General features: G+C 34.4%; 2 protein-coding genes across 7 annotated transcripts in view; one reads left to right on the top strand and one right to left on the bottom strand.

Annotated features, from left to right (window-relative positions):
• LOC118737581 (protein mesh) overlaps window positions 1-2392 on the bottom strand; it is a 51659-nt gene extending 49267 nt beyond the window's left edge. For 4 of the 5 annotated variants that reach the window (XM_036468166.1, XM_036468169.1, XM_036468170.1 and 1 more), the window contains exons 1-2: window positions 2141-2392; window positions 1427-1972 (exon numbers count right to left, since the gene is read on the bottom strand). In XM_036468166.1, coding sequence (XP_036324059.1) covers window positions 1427-1835 — 409 coding nt within the window. In that variant the 5' untranslated portion in view covers window positions 1836-1972; window positions 2141-2392. The remainder of the gene's footprint in view (window positions 1-1426; window positions 1973-2140) is intronic. The other variant, XM_036468167.1, reaches the window with a different exon arrangement.
• A 7781-nt stretch (window positions 2393-10173) lies between these two features.
• Window positions 10174-27554, top strand: LOC118737582 (probable 2-oxoglutarate dehydrogenase E1 component DHKTD1 homolog, mitochondrial). 2 transcript variants are annotated; one of them, XM_036468173.1, is made up of 13 exons: window positions 10174-10438; window positions 15953-16076; window positions 16250-16433; window positions 18947-19190; window positions 19339-19500; window positions 19660-19733; window positions 21538-22031; window positions 22101-22368; window positions 22429-22846; window positions 23216-23539; window positions 26798-26986; window positions 27099-27184; window positions 27261-27554. In XM_036468173.1, exons 1-13 carry the CDS (start codon window positions 10309-10311, stop codon window positions 27360-27362), a joined length of 2799 nt encoding a protein of 932 aa, XP_036324066.1. In that variant the 5' UTR covers window positions 10174-10308; the 3' UTR covers window positions 27363-27554. The 2 variants fall into 2 exon arrangements, with proteins under 2 accessions (XP_036324066.1, XP_036324065.1); XM_036468172.1 differs by having other exon boundaries at window positions 16247-16433.

Here is a 27554-nt window from a genome sequence, read left to right as displayed (position 1 = left end):
TATTTTTACTTATTTTATATAACTTAATGTTCTCAGATAAAAGAATTTATATGGACGGACCTCGAAGAAATTTCCTCAAAGTCAGATGTCTTTTGCAAATAAAGGATCTTGTTTTTAGGAACTTTTTAATGACAACCTACGTAAATCATGAATCTATTTAAGATATAATATTAAGTTGGACTATCGTTCAGATATAGGTTTGCCATCCTCTAAAACGCAGCCAATTTTGGATTAGATATGCGTTTTGAAAATATTTTGAAACCCGACTTTAAAAACCGCATGGCCCAAGCAAGTGTGACAAACACTGTGGATTGGTTGGTTCGTTTAAATGGATTGTCACCCTGGTGACAAGCATTTAGCAAGTTTACCATTTTTATTCCACGACACTATGGGTAGTATGGAGCAAAAAAAAAAATCTCCATAGAAAAATAATGTAGTTTTAGAGCACTTTCGTTACACCATGCCGACAACTAAAAATGCTTTTATTGTAAAATGCTTTATACATCAAATTATTCAGGGTGTGAGCCTCAAGAACCCTCACCGCCCAGAATACTTACACAGAAGAATTTCAGGCACTGCTCAAAAATGTGTACAGTGCATTTTCGAACGCTCATATCTTCGGCAATATTTAAGCTAAAACAATGTCACAGTTCTTCAAATACTATATTTACACGCCTCGATTTAAAAACAAAATGTTACTGAACAAATGCTGTTAAGGAAAGGCTATTCTGTCTACCGACAATAAAATCTTCATTTTGTTAACTTAGAACTCAAACTGACACGTCCATTTCTATGGGTTTATCATGTTACTGGATGGGTATTCTACCGGAATCCGCAATAAAATTTACACTTTTTGCAAAAACATTTTTTGATACTTTGCTACGTAAGTTTTACAGTGAATTAAAAATTTTTGAGTACGCAATTTTATATCCCCCACATTTTTGGTGCAATTTACAAACGTCTAAAAAATTGCGTTGATTTTTGAGATTTTTTTTTTTGGTGATTTTGGCACTTTTCTCCATCTAAGCATGATTTTCTTGTGAAATAATGAATAAAAATATCAACGCCAGTTTTTGTAAATTGCACTTGTTATATTAAAAAAAAAAAAAAAAAAACGAAAAGTAACCTGCGAAAAAAAATCTCTAATGATTCAGAATAAAAAGTTGAAATTTTGATGGAAATTTTTTGAGTTCTCCTCAATTTTGTATAAAATTTCAAACGGTAATTTATATATTTTAGGGTAAAACTTGAACGTTATTTTTATAAAAAAAAAATTGTACAAATATTTAAAAAAGAAAAACAACACTTGGTCATTTGTTTGTGTCACTGTATATCTACACAAGTCTTTACGCTTGGGATATACTTTAGTGATTTGGCTTTTTAAATTGTTTTCAAAATGAAATAAAATATTTGTATATCAACTTACACCAATCGTATCCGTTGTCTGTGTCCACATCGAAACCCAACTCGCCAAGATAGAAGTCTTGACTTGCTTTCAATGCTCCTGTTCTTTGCAAGAAATTGTGAGTCATATTTCTAGGAGTAACACCATTACGCATGCGTGGCTCTATCGCCACGTTTGGTATAGGTTTTGGCGTTGTTGCTTTAGTTGTTGTTGGCGCAACCGTTGTCGTCACCGGTATCAGTGTGGGTTTCGCTTGTTCTTGCACTATTTCCGGTATCATTTCAACAAATTCCGCATCCTTAGACATTTTTAATTTCGGATCAATAGCTTGAGTATCATTTTCGAGTTCCGATGAGTAATTCTCGTTCGCTATGACTAAGCCAGCTAGGGTAAAGGCTAGCGTTAAGGCTAGCACGATTTTAAAACGCATTTTTATGTATTAATATGCGTGCTTCTTTTTTTTCTTCTATTAAATATATTCGTTAAGTTTTTGTTCGTTAAAAGTAAAATAAATATTTACGTTAAATGGCACTTTCGTTGGGTGTAGCCGTTTTTATGTGTTTTTCACTTAAGATAGAATGGTAAAAATGTAAAGGAAAAAATTACTATGGGTGTCTCGTAATTACGTAAACCTCGTAAACCTCGTAAGTAAACCGATTTTCTATATAAAATTAAGTAAGTTTACGAGGTTTACATGCTAACGAGGCATTTACACGTTTAAACGAATTGCCCTACTAAATTTTCACTTCTTCACTACATAATGAGATCATCACTGCCTGAATGCGCCACCAATTGAAATTGTTACTCTAAAATATCTGCCTTAATGTGGCCTTATCAGTCGCGGTTGTGGCTTATCAGCTATGTATGTATGCATGTATATGAAACCACAACACTGTTACAATCACAAAATTTTTGTCTATCACTTCTTCTTCACTGGTTCATTCTTTTTTGCGCACCTTTCCGAAAAACACGTACAATACGACTCCACGGAAAATTCAGACTGAAGTTGGGGCGTTGTCGTACCTCGATTCTGAGCCAAAATTCACCTGCTGCTCTGGCACACTTACACATTCAGACACCTGTGAATTGGGTAACAAATGCTCCGATATCTTATAATTGATAAATGTGTAGGCATATGCAAGTTATCTTATCAGTTAGTGCGCTTAGTAATGATAAGCACAAGCTTTACATACAATACATAGATTTGTATATATGTATATGTAGGTTGTATTTGTAGATACATATGTATGTATGCTATTCTACTGTAACAAAGTGAAGTTATTGTTTATTTGAAAATATTTCATTTTGATTACTAAAATATTTCTTTTCCATATTTTTTAGTCATCATAAATGGTTTTATTTTAATCTTCTGCACCAGTAAAATTGAAATCTAGCAATAATGATTTTATAAGTAGAAATCTATTTTTGTATATGTTTACTATCACAATGTAATACAAATAAATGTATGTACTTGTTACTAATATTACTGTTGCGTCCTTTTGTGATTCATTACCTTCTTTCGAACTTAGTTCTCTCCGCTTATCGTGTTACGCGCCATTAACTTTGCTTTTTTTCAAGCGCAATTGTAACGGAAATATGCCCAATGACGAATTTTATTTTCGGAGAATTTATATACGGATGTGTACGTTCGCACACACATAAAAATGTCCATAGATTTTAAAAATCCACTTTAATCATTATTTCACTGAAAAAATTCACGTGTATGAGGGCATTAACAACACTTCAAAAATAAAATTTGTATGAAATGTGTAAAAAAAAATTGCTCACCTGCTGAGCACAGTGGCCTGTAGATGGGCAATACGGTTAAATTTGTTTGATGTTGGAACTTTTTTTAACGGCACAGGGTAATTTAAAATGCGAGCGGCTATCTTGACTCAGAAACTACTTAGAATTTAGATGACATTTTGCACACCAATGGCTTATAACACTAAGTAGCATTTAAAACATTTTTATTATTTAATTCATTAATTAATGTGAAAAGTTGGATCAAAATAACTAATACACAAGTTATGTGCAGTATTTCAATATTGGCAGAAGAGTATAAAGAAATTTTTAGTTGAAAAGTAAACACTAAATGAAAGTTAAGCATTTGTAGGGGATGTAAAAATTTGTTGAATGGAGAAGTGAAAATTTACTTTATCTTTAATTTTAGCTTTATACTCTACCGATAACAAAATCGATAGTATCATCCATCAAAATATCGAAAACAGAACCGATAAAAATATCGGTAACAAAAGCGACTAAAATATCGATAAAAATATAGATAGAAAACCGATGACAAAATCGATAAAAACACCGATAACAATATCGGTAGCATGCAAAATCGACAAAAATATCGATAACAGAATCTATAAAAATATCGATAACATAACCGATAAAAGTATCGATAAAAAATATCGACTAAAAAATCTACAAAAATATCGACAACAAAATCGATAAAAATATCAATACAAATTTAGATAAAAATATCGATAAAAAAATGGATAAGATGTTCGATAACAAAACCGACAAAAATATCGATTATTGTATCGATAAGTCCGAAAATATCGATATCGAAAATCCGAAAATCTGTAAAATCTCGAAATAGTTCACAGATTGGGTCTCTGTGTATCTATCTATGTATATCGTTTTCTCTATAATTACCTTTATTTTAATCTTTCTTCCTCTATCTATCTTTACTTTTATCGGTATCCTCATCTCCATCTTTTTCGTCATATTTATCTTTGTTTTTACTTTTATGTTTATCATTTTCTTCATCTACATATTCCCCTTCACCTTTGCCTTCACCTTTGCCTTTATCTTTACGCATCTTTGTTTTTGTTTTTATTTTTACCTTTGCCTTTATCCTTTTCTTTATCTATGTATGTACGTACTCACCTTTACTTTCATTCTTGTATTGGTATTTTTCTAAGTGGAATTTTGAGTAAGGACAAGCTTACGTAGCAATAAGTCGAGTAAAGTCATTGGAGGTAATATGTAATGAGATGTTAGATTGCAACAAACTGAGAGGATAGGTACCTTTTAAAAACTAATGAGGCACTAAGGGAACTTAATAGAATGAGAAATAAATAGTAACTAAATAACAAACTAAAAACTTGAAAATAAAATAAGTTAAACGGTTTTATTGTAAAGAAACATAATAATCGTGGGGATAATGTACTAAAAGCGTATTTTTTCGTCAAAAATTTGTTTACGCGTCTTTTTCGCCATCAAAACACTAGCGCGCCCTTATTCATGTGTAGTGACGATATATACATAAATACATCGGCATATGAAGAAAAATAAATCTGATCTCTTGTTAATAAAAAAGAGCTACATATAACAATGACGTGCGCAGCCAAAAAGTAGACAATAATTTTTAAACGATTTGGATAGCCACAAACTGTGGAATTAATGAGCGCTCTCATGAATTCCAACCGCCTTATGAATTGTTAAGTATTTTGCTTGATTCATGTATCATTTTCACACACATATGCAAACAACATTCGAATGACATCCGACGGACATCATTATTACTACGCTGACTGTGGCTACGATGGTTTTTCTATATTATTTCACTTTTTCGTGAGAATGTTTGTTCTTACCCTGTAGGAAAAATCTGTAGTTCTGAACGGGTACGCTCCTAGATTATTTTTACCCACTACTGGTTCGCTAAAAAAAAGTCTCTTGCATGCAAACCACCAGCGAATTTAACACGGCAATGTCCATGGAAGTGATAATTGTTCTCCGCTGCTTTACCGTTTCTACAGTTCGGACAGATCGAATCTTGGTCGCTCTTCATCTCTTTTTCTAAAGTTCCGGACCAGATCCATAATTGGCAGACGAAAAAAGTAACAATATTGTTGCAAACGGAGTCTTTTTGGCTTTCAATTTGAAATCAAATTTGTATATAATTTAAACTGAGCCCCTGCTGCATCCCTTTTTCTATAGTTCTGAACTAGTTTAAAATTCGACAGATGACTCCTACTTCGTTCTGTATCCCTTTTTCGATAGTTCTGAGCCAGTTCTACATTCGTTATACATATATAGGTTTCTAATGAAAATTTTTGTATCTTTGGGTCTTATCACATTTTCCGTAATTATTTTGGGCTTTGCAAATTTGCGTCTCACAAAACAGAAATGGTTAAGAATAACTTAGGTAGGTAGTTCGATCTTTCAGAAAACTTTTCTTCTTGCGTTAATATATATGGACTTAACAGCAATTTTTCACTCTTAACTAGCGATATGTGCCAAAAGTATGGAAAAATCAGTTTAGGGAAATCGCTTATTAAAAGCCGAATGTAGGGGCCAAGAGAGCTTTTAAATCAAAAATGTATATACATATATATGTCGGCCCATCGCCATAGTGAACAGGAGCTCCTACTTGTATGAAGCTTTTTTTCTAGATGAATCGGACAATATTATCTTTGTCAAAGCATTTTTCTGGAACCTTGGATCTACTAAGGTGAAAACTGATAAAATAATTTTTTACTGTTGCGATAAGTTCAAGTTTTTTATTGGATATCATATAACATAGTAATGAAATTTTTTTTATCTAAACTTGAAATATATATAACGGCGAAGGTTTAATGTAAAGAATCGGTATTGGATACCGAAAAGGAAGTATTGGGTACCGAAATCTTTTTAAAGTATTGTGTACCGAGTATTGGGCACATCACTAGTGACAAAAATCTAGTAGTCTAGAAATTAATTTCACTAGTTGAGAGTTTCTCTGCAGGGATGTCTGTCGGATCATTATTATTACACTGACTGTGGTTACGAGGGATTTTATTAATATTCTCCATAATATTTCACCTGCTTGTGCTTACCCAGCTGGACTTGGTTCCTTCCAAATTGTAATGATAGCATGGTTCTTTTTCACCTCAGAAGTAGTTCCAAAAACATGAAGTCTTTAATCCTCTAAGAAGGCAATTTTGCATGAGGTGGTTGTAGTTGGTTTTGGAGAGCTTTGTAGATATTTTCATTCTCTTTCGGACTTATTTGCCGAAGTCAAAGCATTTCAAGTTGCTAATTTTAAATTTTTTCATACAGAAATAAGTACTTTGAAAAGGCATTATTTTCGGAACCACATTCTGCACGTTCCGACTGGGTACTTCGGTATGCCTAAAATGTGTGCATGTGTATGTACAATGCATGCATACGTACATAAATTTAATTTCGCTCTCTTACTGAGTGCAATTTAATGAAAATTGAAAAACATTAATTGCGATTGCAGTCCATGCATTTATATATTTTTTCTTTACAAATATTTATGTACTATATGTATGTATTAAAGAATAGTAAATACTAGTGTGCGACCGAAGGTTCGGCCTGGTATTCGGCCTATTCTTCTGATTTTTTACCTACGGCCTAACAATTAGGCAATTCACAAGGTGTTAAAATTTTGTTTTTGTTTCGCATCTCTACATAACACTTTTGAAAATGTAAGAACACTATATGTATATTTAAAAAAAAATACATAAAAATACAATTGCATTCTGCTGTGATTTTGTAGAAACATGTGCGCTATTTGGAAGTTTTTCAACAGAAAAAAGTCAACTGCGATTTGCAATGTGTTCCAGAAAGACCTTTCACTGGGAAGTGAAGCGTCAAAAAAACAAACAAGCTTGAAAAAGGATTTACAACTGCATCCTTCCTAAAACCAGGAATTTTTAGCGGCTGTGGAAAATGTATGTTTGTAAGGTGTTCCTTTTATTAAAACTAGTGAACACGCATGGCGTTAAGACGCCCAAAATTGAATTTCAAAAACTTAAACAATATTCCAAATGTTAGTCAGAGCTATAAGAGATCATATTTCATCTAAAACCGTACAGCCGTTTCTGAGTGAAGATAAGTCTCGCCTAGTGTAGGTTTTTAATTTTATCACCCCATACCGGTGAAAATTCCTTAATTAAAAAAATAGAACTTGATCACTCATCTACAGGCTAAGGTCTTTAATTTGACCTCTCATTTTTGTAATACCTTATCAAAAGTATTCTCAAACTAAAATCGTCTTAAATCTCTTTCGTCTGACATTGTGATACACACGTATTTAAATAAACTGATGAAATAATTTCAATAAACTAATTAACTAATTTTACCTAATTCCCTTAATGCAAATTGAGTTTGGTATCTATAAGCAGGTGGAAACCCTCGGATAGTTCAGTAAAGAAACAAAGCTTTTCAGAACCATTTCGATTAATACCCATTTTGTGATAATTGATTTATTTTTTAAATATTTGAATATAGTTTTATAAAAAGTGGCAACTCTTTTCAAAAAAGTAAAACCTTATTGCACATCTGCAGTCCAAGCCTTTTAATATGCCACCTCACTTTGGAAAATCGAACGAACCGTGCGGAGATGATGGCAACGATTATTCAATAATTTATGGTTAAGTGTACAACAGGTGACAACTCTTTTCGAAAAAGTAAAACAAACCAGGCGTTTTAATTAGACTCCTCTTTGAATTCAAATTGATTTTTTTGCAATGGATTGAAATTCACTCGGAAGTGAATTGCAGAAGCTGCCAGAGTACCTAATTTTCGGCATCGGCCAAAATTCCGGCTTCGGTCGGACACTAGTAAATACATAAATACATGCTAAGCATTATTCACTTTTAACATTCATTACATGTACATTAGGTAGTATTTTCGATCGGAAATCTCTGTTTTCAGTAATAAATAATACCCAATTGTTTGTTTTACCATTATTTCATAGTAACTTTATTTTATAGGTCCGCTATAAACCCTAGAAAATGTAAAATAAAAAATCTTTAGTATTAAAAAATTGTTAAATAAACAATTGAGTATTATATTGGGAGTCACCTGAAGAGAACCAGAATTTTCCGATCGAAAAATATTGGTTTTAAAGAATTATATACCATTTCTACGAAAAGTTTTTTTTCCATACCTATAAAATACGTGGAAAACGTTGAGCCTTTTGAGCGACCTCTATTTATTTTTTTTTTAATAAAAAAAATGTGGTGCATAGGAATAAGAAGAATTAGGGGTGAGAGCATTAAAATGCCGACTTTTATTTTATTTTTTTGGTCCACCATAATGTATATCCTTAAGCAAATTCGCTATGCAGGCAAAAACCTGCTCTTATTACTGAGTGGAGAAATGCACAGATGCTGCTGCTGAAAAAGAAGTTCAGTCTGAGATACTCGCACATAGACAAAGTTTTGTTCAAATGACTAAATAATTTATTAAATGCAATTTACTTGCAAGACAGCAATTGTACAACTAGCATCACTGTGCTACTAGGTAGCGGTAAACTGCAGTGAGGAAATAAATATCAACAAAAATAACTGCTTGAAAACTACTAGATAAGATCTACAGCTGTTACGCTTAAAATTTTAATGAAATCGAATAGCACTTTGGAGTACTTCAAGTTCAATGTATATGTACATTGATATACATACATAAGTATGTATGTATCTACATGCAATTACATCAATGCAGTTAATTTAAAATTCGCTAAATAAGAAACGAAAAGTTTTCTTCGGAAAATTGTTTGTATCAATAGTTTTTATAAGCACGTCTACAGAGTGTAATGGGGTTTGATCGTTCTTCTTGGTAAAAGTTAGAACTTTCTTTTGAATACCTAAAGGATCACCTCATCGGACATTGCTAGTGCTAGGGATGAAACGATACTTTTACCTGTAAGTAGTATCGAAAAAAGTATCGATGCCTGTAAAACATCGGCGATAAAGTATCGATACCTACTCGTATCGGTACTCATTAGTTACTTTTTTTGGGCAATGATCGGGATCCGGATAAAAATTTTACATAAAAAGCAACAACAACGATGTGTTATGATCTGTTCTGTTTGTTTTGTTTTTTGATGTAAGTTTGGCAGCACTGCCTTGTTTTTGCTCGCAAAAAAAGTTTGCAAAGCAAAATGTGATGTTGGATTAGGAAAGCCAAGGTGTTGCTCATTTTCTCCATACAAAAAATAATTGTCGAATTACTTTGCATGAAAGAACTTGCGTGAAAAAAAATTACCAAAAATCAGTGCAATTATCTAGCGACTTCAAACTTGCACTTTGTTAAACTAAATTTGAATGGGCTATAAAACTGCATAACTAGAATTGTTCTAAAAAACCTGAATAAAAAGTTTAACTCAATGTGCAAATTTAATGAATTATACTTCTGTTCGGCACTGTACTTAATTTTCAATTTTTTACCTTCTTTGTTATATTTTCGAATTAGTATTATTTTACACAGTTGAAAGTCACAGCAAGTTTGAATATTTTCACAGGTTTAGAAAACAACGAAAATTCAAAAATTTTGAATTTTATACAATTATTAAATTTCTCGAGATTTCTTATTTTTAGGATAATTACCAAAATTTCTATCTTTCTATTCTAGAAATTTTGGTAAACTGAGAATATTTTGAAATATACAAAACGATTTAAAAACGCCCTGTCTCAACTGAAAACATATCGAAAATATGTTGAGTCTTGGCGTTTTCAAACTGACAGCCGAGATAGGTCGATCTTCCACTCAGGTGTCGATGTGTAAATGTATTCGTCAATTGAACTATATGAACTAAAGAACTAGTTCACTAAGGTGAACGAATTACAACTAAACGGTTCACTCAAAAGAACTAAAGTGCTCAACCCTAGATCGCATCGATCTCTTCTCTTCATTCTCTTCAATGTCTTCTATTTTTCAACATTCGATTCTTCCAAAGAGATTCTTCTACTGAGAACAAATGTGTTCGCCGCTCCAGCTTAAAATGTTTTCATTCGCTAACAAAACAAGCTTCATATCAGTATTCCATCAACCGATCTGGTGAACGTTTATAAACTATGTGAATAAGATTCGTGAACTTAGCTTTACAACAAAAAAAAATAAAATAGTTAAAAACAATTTTGGTATAAGTAAATTAAGTGAAAATGTTGCGTCAAATAACTGCCACGCGTTATCCACAATTGTCGTTCGTTCAACAAGTACTGCAAAGGCGAAGCTATCAAAGCAAAAAAGGTGTCTATGGCTACCGGCCGTTGCCCAAACGCGTCTATCGAGGTAATGTGCAACAATTCAATTAAACAAACTACAAACTTAAAAAGGAATAAATTGTATAGGACAAATTTAAGAATTACTTAAAAATATAGAATCTGCTTTGCACAAGTATTCATATCATATGATTATAATTTATAAGGCAAGTGATAAGCCTCTTGTCGCTAAACGTAGCAGATATATTTTTAAATCTATTGCTTTAAGCATGTACATATGTAGTATGTATGTATATTTATTAGGGTGACCGGCATTTCTCTTATGGCGGATGTGTTAATATTGCAAGCAAAATGTTTGAAGTTTACAAAGCTTGACTGTTATCATATACTTAGTATTTTGAGATAGACTCTGTATAGACTGTAGACGGAAACTATAGCCAACATAGAATAAAAATATTAAAAATAGAAGCTGTGAAGTTGGGCTTACTTTGCGCGATCTCTTTTGCAAAACATTAATTTAAATTTGTGATTAAATTATAATGAAAAACAATATTACCAACCAACAATAACTACATAAAATGGAAATTGATCATCAACTCTCATCGTTATATGAAAAACAATATTACTATTGTGTTATGCTCTCTGGATCAATTTGTTTTAGTTTGGATCATTTACACTGGCGATCAAAACTTAATGCATGGCGATTTTTGTTAAATATTTGGAATGATTTTAAGCATGTATGGTTTTTTTTTTATAAAAATATGTTTCAAACTTCAACCAAACGTAGTGTAAGTAAGTCTAACTTTTGAATTTTGAAAATATGACCAACAGATTCGTAATCAGTAGCTCCAGGAACCCACTGGAAACGTGTTTTAACCCTTGACAATGTTTAAAACGTTCAATATCAACATTTTAATTTTAGTGTTTTTTTGTAATTTGATCGCCATATTGGATCCGCCATTTTGAATTTAAAGAAATTGACTTCAGATTCGTAAGCGGCGACCACAAAAACTCTCGAGTGCCGGGTTTCGAACAAATCCAATCATTTTTTAAAAAAATGGACCGCCATTTTGGATCCGCCATTTTGAATTTCGAAGAACTGACTAGAGATCCCTAATTAGCAACCCCAGAAACCCCCTGGAAACAAGTTCCAACCCATGACAATGCGTAAATCGTTCAGTATCAACGTATCAACTAGTCTCTTTTCGAGAGCATATTTTCGGGCACTAGGCCCATTCTAACTGCCCAAGACAGGTATGTAATTAAGGGAATGTTCCCCAATAATACCAGAGTAATTATATGTAAAAAACAAAGTTTTAGCTGCATTTTAACATGTCAGGAAAATAAAAAAATTTAGAACATCAGCGTTTTTATAAAAAACCGACCAGCGCGACCTCTAAGAAAACTTTTTTTTTCAAAATACAAAAACACGTTTCTCTTTTTTTATCACAAATAACAATAATTTGAGGAAGCGTTTATGAATTTCCAAAAAAAAAAATTTTTAACCACTCTAGTGGATATCTTGGGGGTTATTTGGAGGTTCTCATGCCATTCCCAAGGTAAAATGGGGCCACAATAAAAAATTTAACGCGCAGTCAGGCAGCCTTAAAAGTCTTTAGACTCTTTTTAAATTGCATCAAGGCTTGTGGACAGCTGTAAAACTTATTTGAACCACCTGGCAGCCCAAACTAGCGTAACGATATATTAGGTTTCTTGACATGAAGGGTTAGAATACAAAGCCACGGCTGACTGTCTCGCAAAGTATGGAGTCCAAATGCGCTTGCTTGGTCCCGAGCCTTTTGTGGGCTGGTGGAGGAAACCCCACGTCTCACTAATTGCAGACTGATACACTTTGGGGAACGATTGTCTTCTTCATCCAAAATTTAGAACATTGCACCCTTCAACGTGCTTAACTTCTTAAACAGTGTAAGGTGGGAGTGATAGCAATTAGGCTTAGCACAACAGAGACATCATAGGTCGTAGCGGGAGTAGTCCCGACGTAATACTAATATGTACATACATATGTATGTATAAACTGTAAAGAGACCTACATTGGTATGTTTAAGTCTGTACAGTAAAATGAATTGTTTACGCAGTTAATTCGTTTTTATTTTACTAACTCTGATTTGGTTTTACTAAATGTTATGTTATCTCAATTTTTAAAGAACTTGTCATTGGAAAAAAATTTTAAAAACTCGAAACACATTTTTGGTAGGGTTTGGTAGGTTTTGATAGGAAAACAAATTTATCCATGGCAACACTGGTCTGTGTTTCATATTTATTTTCTAATCACTTTTCAATTGATAAGAAATACAAATACGCTCTCTTCCCTCTCACACTTTCTTCTCTTGCACTTCTCTTAAATTAGTAGCTGGAGGCGAAAATCAGGGCTGCCGACTATCCTTAGCTATGAAGTGCCATATTGAGGATAAAAAAGTGCTAAAATATGCCACAAAAGGTGCCATTTTTTTTAAATCTTCCCATTTGCATTTATATTAGAAACACACACAAAAATATGTTGAAATATTACTATTTTTCAAAAGAGCCATTTGAGGTAAAATAGGGCCAATAATGGCACGGTTTGGGCCAAGTTGGCAGCCCTGGCAAAAATCATTTAGTAATAAGAAACCGTGCACATGTACATATGTACATACATACATACATATATAGGAAGTATAGATATGTATTAGACTGGGTCGCGACAAAAAGTTGAGCTATAAGGCAAAGGCCAATAATGCAAACTTTTGTTACAATATGTATTTCATTTCTCGTTGAGCAATAGGACCGACATTTAAATTTTTCAATTGAGTAATAAAGCAAAAAAGTGCACATTACGGGCATAACTATACGCTTGGAATGTTCACAATCCACATGCAAATAGCTTTATGCGAGTTTATAATAGTAAGCCGTAAATTAAAAGAAAAAAACGACTACGACAATAAGTAACATCTAAATTTAATATTTTTTTTATTACCTGAAAATTTGAATAAATAATATTATAACATAACATTAACAGTCTATACGACCTAAAGCACTTTTCATCAGAATGTGGAGACTTTTGAAAGTTTATAAATAAGTATGAGACCGACTTTTGCAAGAGTAGTCCACATTTGATGCTATTTTTTCATAATATAGAAAGGTTTTGCACTGTGTTGTTAGTGGACCTACCTTAAATACTGGTACGTTACCCACCAAAAGCTCAAAATCAGAAAAATTTTACATAGCGCACTTTGCAAGTGACTGCTCAATTCTTTAAGCGTAATGGCTTATTAACGTGAAGGGATTTATCATTTTTTTCGTCTTTTTATCAAAAAATTTACTTGGAAATGTAGATGCTAAAGGTTATTAGTAACAAAAAAATGTAAGTACCGGTTCGCCAGGTCTTGAAATTAGACACATTTTTTAACGAATTTCATACAGCTTCGGGCATATAATTGGATGTTTTCGCGTGACTTTGCTAATATACGTATATTATTTTCGATTTTCTTAAGTTTCTCAAATTTCAGTTTGTTTTTGTGAAAAGAATTTTTTAAACAAATGCAAAATCTATAAATGAAAATATTTATAATTATTATTAAACGACAGGCGGAGAGCTTTACAAACTTAGAATACAATATATCCATCAAAGTGCACTACCACCACAGTCATCTCGACCAACCCCCAGAGAGTTTTAGATCCTATAGCAAATAAAAAGGGGAGCGGATTTACGGATTTACCAGTACCTGCTTGACCTATGGAAGGGAAATACAAAAGCCGATCTTCGTCATATGATGGCTGACTATTGCTGGGGGATGCAATGTGATTTTTCATATCATAAAAATCTGTACATCATATAACAAAATTGTAACAGGCCGATGTCTGTACATCGGCGATTTAAAAAAACATATGGGGAGTCTATATTATAGAGCAACAGAAGCCAAATCAAAAATTTTTAGAATTTTTGTTTGCCCGTCTGTCTGTCTGTATATTTGTACTTTTCCCCGATGCTTTGCTAAAGGTTTAACTTGAAGTAAAGGAGAAAAATAATTAGACAGTTGCCACATGTTTGAAAATTGCAGTTTAAATGAATTCATAAGACAAAGTAAATTTTGCAATATGGCTGCCAAAATACAGAGCTTTAGGAAGGCTTATAGTCGAAAGTACTTTTGTGCGAAGGTTGCCACTTGTTTGGAAATTATAAATTGATTTAATTTATGAGATAAATTAAATATTGCAATATAAATATTAAACGGAAGACGTTAAGAATATTCTCATTTTCGTTGTTGGTGTTTGCGACAGGGTAGAAGTGTGATAAAATGCGGAACGATTTTCCGTAATTTCTTGTCAAATTAGGTTTGTGGACAAACCGGTTTCGGCGTTGTGCCATCTTCAGTGTCATTTTTCGTTCTGGTTTAGAAAAGTTTACTTCCAAACTATTTTTGAAGAGGGTTGCCACCTCTTTGAAAAATTTTATTCAATTATTAAATTGATAAAAAAAATGAAATGTTACAAAACGGGTACCGAACTAAAAAAGTTTAAGAAAATTTGCTGCCGAAAATATTTGTGTTGCTGGTTGCCAGCTGTTTAAAAAAATTTATTCAATTAAGGTGATACGATAAGGTAAATACTGAATTAATAAGTTCTCCTTTAAAAAAAAAAGTGCACGATATGTAGAATCGAGTTATAAGATTACATATAAGTTAAATTTCCAGGATTAAATACATTCGAAAATATATGTTTTGACTCCTGTATTGTATTTTTATCATTCGTATTAAAACCCATCTTTTGAAAAAATATCAAGCTACTAACGATGAAAATCGATGTATAAATAAACAAGTTGTGAATGGTCATATGAAAATGTGCAATAATTTTTTTTGTATGAAATAGGAGCCGGAAATAATGTTACTCGTGCGCCATATCTTCATACTCCTACATGGCGTATGAGTAATATTTTCCATATTAAAGCTTGATTTGTTTTATTCGCAATGCAAAATTAAAATTACATTTTCTTGGGAAATTTATCTGATCTAGAAAAGTCGTGTACAGATCCGTAATATACGACCCAAAATTATGTTTACATGCCTAGGCGTATTTTTGTGTCATTTTAGCGTCCCTACAGTGATGTCGAGCCAGTAACCGCCAAAAAACGTGAAATTTTTCTAAAAATTTTCTATTATATGCAGCAACGCATCTGTGTAGATGCTGTAGGAAAAAGGACGCTTACAATTTTTTTGGGGTTTGGGACTTGATATGTTAAAAATATTCTTTATTTAACATCAATCACAGTAGGAAAATATTTACATAAATAGTGCCTAACCAAGTAAAATTACTGCCTTTTTCTGCGCCCATCCTACCAAACAGCTCATTTTATTATAAATGTAAGAGTTTCTGGCAGTTAAAAACAAGCTATTGCTTTCACTTTAATCGGTAACAGTCGTAAATCCTAAAATAACAATCCTCTTTCACCATTTAAAGTTTAAAGGCAGCCTCACAGCGCCCAGCAGCTCAGCCACTCTTACACATAAAACACATATCGAACCCTCTATTTCAGTAATTATACTTAAAAAACTTTTCTTCTTTCTTCTTTCATTTGTTTGCATAACAGTTTCCGATGAAGTTCTACAATCGAGAAATGCTCAAGGCAATGTTTATCGCTGGGTGGAGGCCTATCGCAAGCATGGACACAAATTGGCATCCGTCAATCCTATTAGCATTAGAGACCAGCAAAGGTTACTATTATACATAAGTACAAACTAATCGTACAAGTGTGCATAGCACATACAAATACACATATGTACATAGTCATACAAACTTCATTTAACCCGAAATAATCAGCCAGCCATGAACTGGTTGTGAACTCATACCACCCACTAAATACTGTTTTTTTGTTTGTTCACAGCAGCACAATCGATGAGTTGAATCCACAATTTTATGGGCTTGCGCCAGAGCAGACTGTGCAACCGCAAGGTTTAATAAGTGGGCCACAGCTGACCGTGGGTGGCGCAAAAACAGTGGCAAGATTAGCACAATTGCTGGAAGAAATTTACTGTGGTGACACAATTAGCGCGGAATTTCACTACATAGAGGTATGGACAACCAATTTAACTACAGTACAGTAGACTTAATTGCTTCTGCACATGGTTTAAAAACTATAGATAGCTTCAGAAAATTCCCCACTGACATAATTTTACATAGCTGAAAAAATTTAATTTAAACTAAAGTAAGGACTTTACTGGCCAACCAACCACATTGTTTTTGTAAGTTATTTCTTAATTTGTCTTATGTGTTTGAAGATCCTTCATTACACATTCATAGCGAATTTTTTTTTGGACCCACCACAAATAAATTTTGACGACTCTCGCTTACGATTTGCGGAAGTGCACCTGAAATGTCTGGACTTCTATAGGGAAAGTGCCTATATCCAATCGCTGCATGCCCTCGCAGAGTACAAAGTTGGCATCACCGCAACCCGATGCAGCGAACAGTGGAAGATCCGCACTTAAAATTCGTCAAAAAGTGGCGTTCGTGCTCCGATTTTGCTATAATTTTTTTAGTTGTAGTGTTTTGCACCGCACTAGGTGCGGAAATGGAAAATGTTGTCGAGATTTAATGAAATGCGGGTTGTTTTCCGCCATAAAAACTTAAATCTTAAAGACGATAAAAATCGGCGACTGGTACGCCCTGCAGCTATAACAAAAACCAGTAAAAAAAGTAAATTCGAAATTTAGACATTCGGCCACTTTCAGACTACTGTGCGGCGCACAAGTGAGTGAATTGCCACGATCCGCATAATATTAAAACTGTGTTTGGCAACTTTAACGCTAAGGTGTGCAAACAAGGCATATTTGGTCCAGCAGTCGGAAAATTCAGCCTTCATTACAACACTTCCGACAACAGGGAGGGACTGATCGGCTTCGCCGCGACACGAAACCTGGCAGCGATGTTGCTGCGAATAATTTTTAGCGGTAGCGAAATTTCTTTTAAAAACGGGCTAAAAAGAGCTAAAAAAAAGGGCTAAAACTCGTTGTGGCTAAAAATGCCAGCTAAAATTTTTTACTTACATATACGACACCAGTTTGCTGGCACTATCAAGAGATTGTATCATCAGGCTCGAGGCATATAATGTAGCAGCTTGCTGGTACAATACTTATTTCTTTACAAATGAGGTGCAGAAAAGATCGAAAGGATTAAAGCCGAAATTTCATAATTTTTTCACAAACACCGGCTTTTAACCCTTATAAAGTATATAGTGCAAGAAATTTCCGGTAAAATACTGTTTACTTAAAAAATGAGCTAATTTCACCACAAAACCAGCATGCTGGTACAATCATAATATTTTCAAATAGTTTTTGATGTCGCACCAGTAACTGGTACAATCACACCGCGTGTAATGAAGAATATGTGCCAGCCAGTGCGACGAAGATTCAATGTCGAGCAGCTGCAGTCGGAAACATATAAATCAACATTTCAAACTTTGTACAAAAATTATAAAAATTCAACAAATTTTCAGAACAATCTCAAACTTTTTATTCAGAATTTTTAGAAAAGTTTATATATGCAGTTTAATATCCCACTAAACTCTAGTAGGATAAAGGGCAAGTTTTAAATGTTTACAAAATACCGTTGATTTTTCATAATTTTCCTTTTACATAAGTCGTGCCCTATTCGGATCTTAGACTTGTATAATGAGCTAGACTTTTATAAGAAAACAATATTGAACATTAAATAAACAATGTTTGAAGTGTGCTAGCTTTAAAAAAAATATATAAACATTAAATAAACGAAAGAAAAATAGTCAAAACTGGTCAAATTGTCGACGTGCTTGAAAACACCTCCAGGATTTTACTAAATGGAGAAAAAGAATACCCGTATTTTTTTGTAAAAAATATATATATATTTAACCCTGCCTCAAAGGCCGTGAATTTTCCCATTTTTCGTAGAAATGGTGTAGAATTCTTGAAAGTCGTTATTTTTTATCGGAAAACTTTGTTTCTTTTCAGGAAACTTCCAATAATAATATCCAATTGTTTGTTGCCATTTTTTAATACCAACGATTTTTTAAAGGTCCCTCATTGTATTTTTTGGGGACCTATAAGAAATAGTCAATAATTAAAAATGTTTAAATAAACAATTGGGTATTATTCCGATCGAAAAATTTATTTATTTTTTTATTCGTCCACAGATATATTCTTACATACTATTACAAATTAATTAAAATATTTAAAAAGATCATTTCTTGCTTTTAAGCAGTTCTAAATATATATATATATATATTTAAAAAAAAATAAGGGTATTATTTTTTCCATTTAGAAAAGTCCTATGAGTGAGGGCTTAACATCTTGAACTTTTTCCCCGCATGTATTTTCATGTACCCTAATGTACATACGTATATCACTGCTGTGTGGCCTTTTCCTAATGCACACCTACATATACATATATAACGCGTAGAGGCTCACATCGGATTTCATGTCTGTTCATTTTTAATCTACCCTATCCCCACCCTTCTATTTAAAATATATGTATTTCTGGTACTACGCTAATACCTCTAACTAACTCGCTGCATCACTTTTTTTTTTTTTTGTGCACGTTGCTGCCACAGAGCCTCGAGGAGCGCGAATGGCTTGCGCATCATTTTGAACGACTCGTTGCTGGCCATCAGCAACAGGATGCAGAATTTACAATTAGCAACGATGCCCGGCGTCAGATAGCCGAATTGCTAATCAAGTCACAGACGTGGGATAATTTTATGGCGATAAGATTCGCGAGCGTTAAACGTTATGGTGGCGAGGGTGCTGAAAGCCTTTTGGCCTTCTATTGGCAACTTTTACGCAGCGCCGTGCAAGGTGAGTTCAACTGCAAATTCTCTTCAAACTTGTTTAGCCGCGTGTACTAGTTTTAAATAGGCAACACAGCCAGTGTTCCTTAATTGGCACTCATTTCACTTTTGCCATTATTTATCAACTTTTTTGCATTTCTTATTTCTGCTTCAAGTTGACATTAGCGATTTGGTAGTGGCCATGCCACATCGCGGACGCCTGCCACTCCAAACAGTTATGCTTAATATGCGTCCCGCAAAAATTTTCCACAAACTTAGCGGCGAATCGGAGTTCCCAGACGATGCACAAGCGATGTCCGACACTTTAAGTCATTTCCGTAAGTTTATCACTCAAGCAACTGTTGCAAAGGGTGAAGGGATAGCCAAAAGCTTAATAATGAACTTTGTAAAGTTGCAAGTAGTTTTTGCTCAAGTAATTTAATTAGAAAAGTGACTTTGTTACACCTTTTTCCACTTTTTATAATATGCGCCCTTAGATTCATCCGAGGACTTGGAGGTGGAGGGCAAAAAGATACACATAAGTTTATTGAGAAATCCATCGCATTTGGAGGTGAGTAGTAAGTTATGATTTTGTTTTGTATTTTTATGCAATATAGATTTCCGAATTTTAACAACCGAAAATGTTGCGAACATAATTCTAGCAATAAGTCTAGCAGTTCATTTTGTCAGTCTACATATTTTCTTTGCTACTCTAGTGAGTTTCCCAGACACATATGTATGTGTGTAAACAAGTTGCCCTACAGCAATAAGGCGGCCAATTTTCCGTAAAAGACTAGTACTTCCCTGGTTAAGATTTGACTGGTCCGAATTGCATCGAAAATGTCAGCCTTCGACCAGTCCCCAAGCAATCGGTTTAGAGATAGACGAAAAGTACAGTTTGGCAGTGACAGGGTGGTGTTGTCTTGCAATTCAATAAAAAAATTTAAGAACACCACCCTGTAAATGCCCCAATCGCTTCCTTTGGCCTTGATTCAAAGTGAACATTTGAACACACATTTACATGTTTGGCTGTAGCTCAGTGCGCAGAGATGCTTGCCACTATTTCTTAGCTTTCAGAAGGGTCCGGGTTCAAATGCCGTCAGAAGCAACATGGTTGTAGAATGATAAAATATTTTTTTTTTCTTGTGTTTCCGAAATATAAAAAAGCATCTGTGAAGTGCAGAACGTAGTCGTGGTCCAACGAAAAAAAAATCTCCAAAATTGGATTAGTCCAGGACTATCTACGGTCACTGTTGAGTGGACCGGTCCTTTTCCAATGGCACGCCAATGCTAAAAATGGCAGTTGAAATCATTGGCACGGGAATTATGAGGGACTAGTGCTGGTAACAATAGGGACTATCTGAGGGCTAAGCTAGGGTGAGTCTGAATTGCCGCAGGGTGGGTCCAAGGTCCTCACTTACGCGGTTTTGCATTATCTTGATACGCGATTTTGTACTTCAAATGACGATATGTACATATGTCGTATCGGTATATTATAATCGATATTAGGTGCAATCCCGTATTCCTCGGACTAAAACTAGTAAAACTGTCAAAAAATAAAAACTCGCTCAGAGCGAGAGAGTAACATTGAAACTTCTGTCAACTTCAACATAACCTCCAAATTTTGGTTGTAAATTTTTGCTTATTTTGTATTAAAAAACACACTCAGCTCACACATATAAATAACCAAAAATACTCTCAAATTCATTAGAATCCACTTAAACCAGCGATGAGCAGAGAGAGCTTTTACTCTGCACGCTCCTATACAAAAGGTAAAGGAAGCTAAAAAGAGTTTTGCCCGCGGGCAAGACTGTGCCCATCAGTGACTTAAACAAGTAATTAAATACTATTCAATACGAATTAGCAGAGTGCACTCTTCTTTTGTTTACAATTTAGTTTCCAAACACACTACAGCTGATCGTTTGACACATTTACCACAATTTACCAGCAAAAAATTCTCGGACTAAAACTGGTAACTTCTGACAGAGAGGGGAGCTCATTTACTCTCTTTTTTGTCCTCTCAATAGTCAGAGAACCGAGTACGGGATCGATTTCCAGTAAAATCCGACTAATTCTGACTATTTCTGACTAGTCCGGACTCGTACGGGATAGCAACTATTATTAACAATATTTTTATCGATTTGAATGACCCAAAACTCCTCTCAAAATATGCTTTAAAACTATGGGAGCATTTGCCGATAGGGGCCAGAAAAAATTTAAAAGCTACTTTGAGCCCTAATTTTTTTAAGAATAGAAGTATAAGGAATAAAAGAATAATTTGTATAATAATAATGGATTTTATTGTTTCGTCCTGGAAACAGTTAAACCTTTTACAAGAGAATTATTACAATTGTATTCATTTACTCTTATACCAGGCCGTTAATCCCGTCTCAATGGGTAAAACTCGCTCAAAACAACAAACACTTCGTGATGGCGCCTTTAGTGCTGACCCAATAACGCCATTTGGTACAACAGTCTTGAATGTAATTATTCACGGCGACGCTGCATTCGCCGGCCAAGGTGTGAATCAGGAATGTCTTAACATGGCATATGTGCCACACTTTGAAGTTGGTGGCAGCGTACATTTGATTGTGAATAATCAGGTTGGCTTCACGACACCCGGAGAACGCGGTCGTTCTACAGATTACGCAACTGATCTGGCCAAGACTATACAGGCACCCGTTTTTCACGTAAATGGAGATAATCCAGAAATGGTGACCTTAATAACTCATTTGGCAATGCAATACCAACGCGAATTTCGAAAAGATGTCTTCATTGATATGAATTGTTTCCGTCGTTGGGGGCATAACGAAATGGATGATCCAACCTTTACGAATCCCAGTGTGTACCAGATCATACACAATCGCAAGTCGGTTTGTTGAGTTTGTATAACCAGATTACCGAAATTGTTTTACAAAGCATAATTTTAATTTCATAGAACTGTGCCGGATTTGTATGTGGAAAAGTTGATACAATTAAGTGTACTTTCTAATGAAGAAGCTAAAGCAATGCGTCAATCTTATTGGGATTACTTAGATTCGGAGTTGTCGCAGGCAAAGAGTTATAGACCAGAAGCAAACTATTTCAAAAAACAGTGGACGGGTTTGACAAGTGCAACAGAAACAATCACCGTCTGGGATACCGGACTTGATTACCAATTACTTAATTACATCGGACATCAGAGCGTTTATCATCCGCCAGATTTCGTAAGACACACTTAAGTTAAACACATAGCACAATGTGTTTTCATAATTTTGCTTTTGCAGAACGTACATCCACATCTTTTGAAGACGCATATTGAGGGACGTCGAAAAAAGCTTGATAACGGCGAAAAAATTGATTGGTCCACTGCGGAGGCATTGGCCATCGGCAGTCTAATGTATCAGGGTCACCACATACGAATAAGTGGTGAGGATGTGGGGCGTGGTACGTTCTCTCATCGTCATATAATGTTGGTCGATCAGAAGACTAACGAAATGTACATACCACTTAATAGTATGAAAGGCGGACACGGCGGCAAGCTCGAAATCGCGCATAGCATACTGTCCGAAGAAGCAGTACTGGGATACGAGTATGGCATGGCCATAGACGATCCTCAAAAGCTGATCATTTGGGAAGCACAATTTGGTGACTTTGCAAATGGTGCACAAATCATGATCGATAATTTTATTATAACTGGTGAAAGTAAGTATTAGTGTCGAAAGTCGTCGTAATAGAACAAAATTTTGGTTAACGATAATACATGTGTGACGAGGAAAGTTAAAATGGACCTATGGTTACAAAATTACTATTTTAGCAAATTTTATATAAGTGGTTACGCTCTTTTTAATGCAATAAACCGAGACTTGCTAGCTGCATTAGTTGTGCACAAATTCAGTTCAAAGATTGACAAAAAAAAATACAAATAACATTCACATGTTAACTATAAAGCCTTTTAGTTTAGGAGAAACTTGTTTTTGATTCGTAGATCCTTTTTTAACTTTCAACGTCACATATGTAAACACCTAAATATAATGTACATATGCTTCCTGTTATATTTTCACCGACATGCAGCCAAGTGGATGGACTCAAATGGTTTGGTGATATTGCTACCGCATGGCTATGATGGTGCCGCATCCGAGCACAGTTCCTGCCGCATTGAACGATTTCTACAGCTCTGTGATTCCAAAGAAACCACACCCGATGGAGACAATGTGAATGTGAATATTGTTAATCCCACTACATCGGCGCAATACTTTCATTTGCTACGTCGCCAGTTGTTGCGTAATTTCCGCAAACCACTCATTGTGGTTGCACCGAAAATAATGCTGCGTCACCCGGCTGCCACGTCCACGCATGTCGACTTCCAGTCAGGCACACATTTCCGCAATGTGCTAGGTGAGTTTTTCGTTTTCTGTGTCAGTTGAGGCATTATCGTTAGGGCATTTGAAAGCTCATAGTAAAATTTCAGTGGTTTTAAATTTAAATTAAGCAACAAATTTGAGCGTTTAAAGAAAAGTTTAACGACGCACAGTGTTCGAAAAAAAACCCGAAAAAGGTGACCAGAAGGTGTCGTTGGATTTATATAATTTTTGAAATACTTATGTTTTTGAGGTCGTTCATTACGATTCCGCATGTAAAAATGGTGGTTGAAAAAGTTTTTCATTACGATTCAGCTACGCAACAAAACTGTCTTATTTAACCAATTGAGTAATATTTTTTTTCCATAACTTTTCAATACTTATGATGATTTTGTTTGTACTGACAAGGCTTCAAAGGGCAGAGAATGTGCATTTATTGGTTTACAAGAGTGTGACATTTTAAGAAACGAACACAAAATTTGCTCACTGTTTGCCTTTAATTTAGAATCGAACATGAAAAGAGAAAAATGCAATCAAAAGGCCACTTTTTTTTGTAGAAACGAAAACACCATTAGTTACACAGGGCAACAATAATTTTGATGCGGTAAATGTTTAAACTCTTCATGATAGATTTTTTTATGCTCATTACAAATTCGTGGATAAAAAGCTTCCCTCAGCTCCAGATTTTGAGAAAACGTGGTCAAGGTGTTAAAAAAAAACATTTTTGGCAATGTTTGAGAAGCTCTAACAAAGAAACAAAAGATGATAGAATTTTCTATATTTGACATTATGCGCTAAAAACTCTGTGGAGCAGGATTTTGTTGAAAAAATCTGAAGTAAAGTCTCTCTTGACCTTATGATTAACGTGTGCTGGGTAATGCTTAGTCCTTAATGCCCTTTGAAGAATGTGTACGATGTATAAGTTATAAAAAAGGCTTCAATTAGATGACGCCGTGCGTTTTTAGTGGGAAATTCCTTTTTTCTCATACAGTGTGCATTCGAAAACGTGATAATACAAAGCATCAATCTCTTTTATTTTTAAACCTCAGCAGATTTTAATGCCAAACATGCGCAATCACGGTTAGTTACCTTTAGGTTAAGACCTGTTTCCTAGTGCAGTTTAGAAATAAAAGGGACTCATGCTTTGCATTATGACGTTTTCGAATGCACCCACACTTGTAAATGTGGCAACTCTTAGACAGTTCAAAGAACATCGTACCAATCAAATCGTTATTTTAAATTAATACTCCTTTGCTTTTGTGATTTTGGAGGTCAATGCGTAAAAGTGAATATTCGCAAATGCGTAAAAGTGAATATTCAGAAATGAATTTTTATGTTGTAAATGTGACTGTGTCCTTGAACCAGATTCAACTGGAGCGATCTGGAACGATGGAAATTCCGATTAGACTATTTTGGGGGAGTGTTCCCGAGTTAGAATAAGTGAAGTCCAAAATCGATTTCAAAAACGGTAACTTTTTCGATTTTCATGTACATAGGTTTCGATAAGGTTCTACGTTAACGGTTATATATATTTACATATATATAAGTCGATTGTATACATATATGTGCAGGCCCGACTATAGAGCGGGGCTGTTTCCCCCCGGTCCACTTTTTCCTTAAATTTAGTTGGAAGATAAAAATTATATAATTTTGTTGAATTTGATTATTTAAGATTCACATAGCTTTTATAATATCCATTAAATGCGAAAGCGCATGTCTTGATCATATAATAGAGTTTTCGCGGCTCTACATTTCTGAAAGTAAATCTCCACATACCTACATAGTTTTCGTACTCAAGTTAACGGAATTAAGGTTATGAGCAGGGAACGGATTTTATGGAAATTGCCTTTTTTCTGCTGAAGAGATAAAGTATATTCGATTAAGAAAGTCCACGATTTAGCTTTCCCTGATTCCATATATAGACATTTGATGTTGCCTTTTTTTGCCTTTTTTAAGATATTTGCCCTTTTTTTGCCTTTTTTAAGATATTTGCCTTTTTTTGCCTTTTCTAACTTTAAAAAAGTGATTACAGCATTTACAATTTTTTTTAAGATTAAAAAATATACACATGCCCATGCGGCTTATAGAAGCGCAGGGACCTCTTGCCAAATTGGTGTTGGAAAAATTTAAATCCGTTTTCTCAGCTAAGGTAGGCTTAGAGACAATAAGGGGTGTGGATAAAATTGTAAAGGGCGAGGAAAACGCCCTTATTCCTGATAATATGAATGTTTCAAACGTTCCATATTTAAATTGGGCTCCACTTGTATCAACTTACGTCGAGCGCACATTTAGTACATTCAAGGCTTTTCTTCGCGAAAATCTAATGAAAATGCTGCCAGAAAACTTCAAAATGCATCTTGTGGTTCAATGTTACTACAACTATATAGATAAAAGTTTTATGAGTTAGAAACTCGAAAGGATAAAATAGTCAAAGATTCGAAGTACAAATTTTTCATATAATGAAACTAGTTCATAGTTTTTCAATTTTTACTTGTAATATAAACATTTCTAAAATAAATGTATTTTTTGATTGTTCTTCGAATTTTCTGTCTTTTTTTATTGCCTTTTTTGCAATACCTAATGCCTTTTCCTGCCTTTTTCGCTATTTTATTTTGCCTTTTCCAGCCTATTTCGTTATTTTATTTTGCCTTTTTTATAGGTTTTTAGGTCCTAAACATCCGTTCCCTGGTTATGAGTTATACAAGACCGATAGAATAGAATGTATTCGTTTCAACATGACGAGTTACATATATACACATTGTCAAATACATGTGCATACATACGCATACATAAGTTAATATATAACCTTTTTGTTTCATCATTTAAATTTTAAATTGTTGTCTTTATGTACATATGAGCCGTTTATTTTGAAAGTGGCATAAGTCACTTCCCAGCTCTTATGCTTAAATGACCGTTTGCTGGTATCTGAATGCGTCGGTTATTCGTTCAACTTCATCAACCAATGGTAGAAGGTTTTGCCATTAGTTTACGATGATGGAACGATTTGCAGATGCATTTGGCTTCAAGCAAAAAGGCGAAACAACATCGTAAACGAACTGGAAAATGTCGTGACAAATACATATTTAATTTTTTTTTTTCATAACATGATGTGGGGAGTTGTAATTCGATTAAATCCATCCTATAAATCAAAAAGTGAAAATTGAATATTTTATTATTTAGTTATGACTTTTTGCATTTCAACGTTGATGTTTGTTACGTTCATTTTGCATTTCAGGTGACAATATATGTGCATATGTATTCGTTTTGATAACCCATACATTTTTTTTCAATTTAGGTGATGTTACCGTTAATGCTGACCAAGTACGTAAAGTCATCCTTTGCTCGGGCAAGCACTTCTTTGTATTGGATGAGGCGCGCAGAACCAAAGGCATCAACGATATCGCCCTGATACGACTTGAGTCATTGTGTCCATTTCCAGCCTACGAATTACAAGAAGAGTTAGCCAAGTACAAACAGGCGAAGAGTAAGTGTACATATTTCAATCACAAAAACCACACACCTGTACCTGTGATTATGCTCTTGCTAAAATATTAATGCTTTTGTCTTTCTGCACAATTCATCGGCATTCATCATAGGCTTTGTGTGGAGTCAGGAGGAGCATCGCAATATGGGCGCTTGGAATTTTGTACGACCACGCTTTGAATGCTTAATTGGCAAGCAGGTACATAGCTATTGTATATCGTAACATAATTCTAACCACATCTCCACTAATTCATGGTTAATATACACGTTTGCAGCTTAATTATGTTGGCCGTTCTGAAGCAGCCACCACGGCCACCGGCATTGGCAAAGTGCACAAACGTGAGGCGGACGAGATAGTGGCTAATTCTCTTAACTAAGAGAGATGAGTAATGTGTAGGGCCAAATTGAATTTTTTGTTTTTTTGTACATTGAGTTTGCATTTAAAATATGTTTTACATTTTATAGATTTTAATAAATATTTTTGAGCGTATGATTAAGAACAGTTTTTGGTATGGTTAAAATGTATCTGATTTACTCTGTCGATTTTTATTCTGCTAAGTAATTTAAAA

Source organism: Rhagoletis pomonella, unplaced genomic scaffold (genome assembly GCF_013731165.1).
Source record: "Rhagoletis pomonella isolate Grant_MI unplaced genomic scaffold, Rhpom_1.0 Rhpom_scaffold_00004, whole genome shotgun sequence".
In the NCBI taxonomy this organism is placed as follows: Eukaryota; Metazoa; Arthropoda; class Insecta; order Diptera; family Tephritidae; genus Rhagoletis; species Rhagoletis pomonella.
Note: the sequence above shows the minus strand (reverse complement) of the source record. Positions and strands in the feature narration are given on the sequence as shown.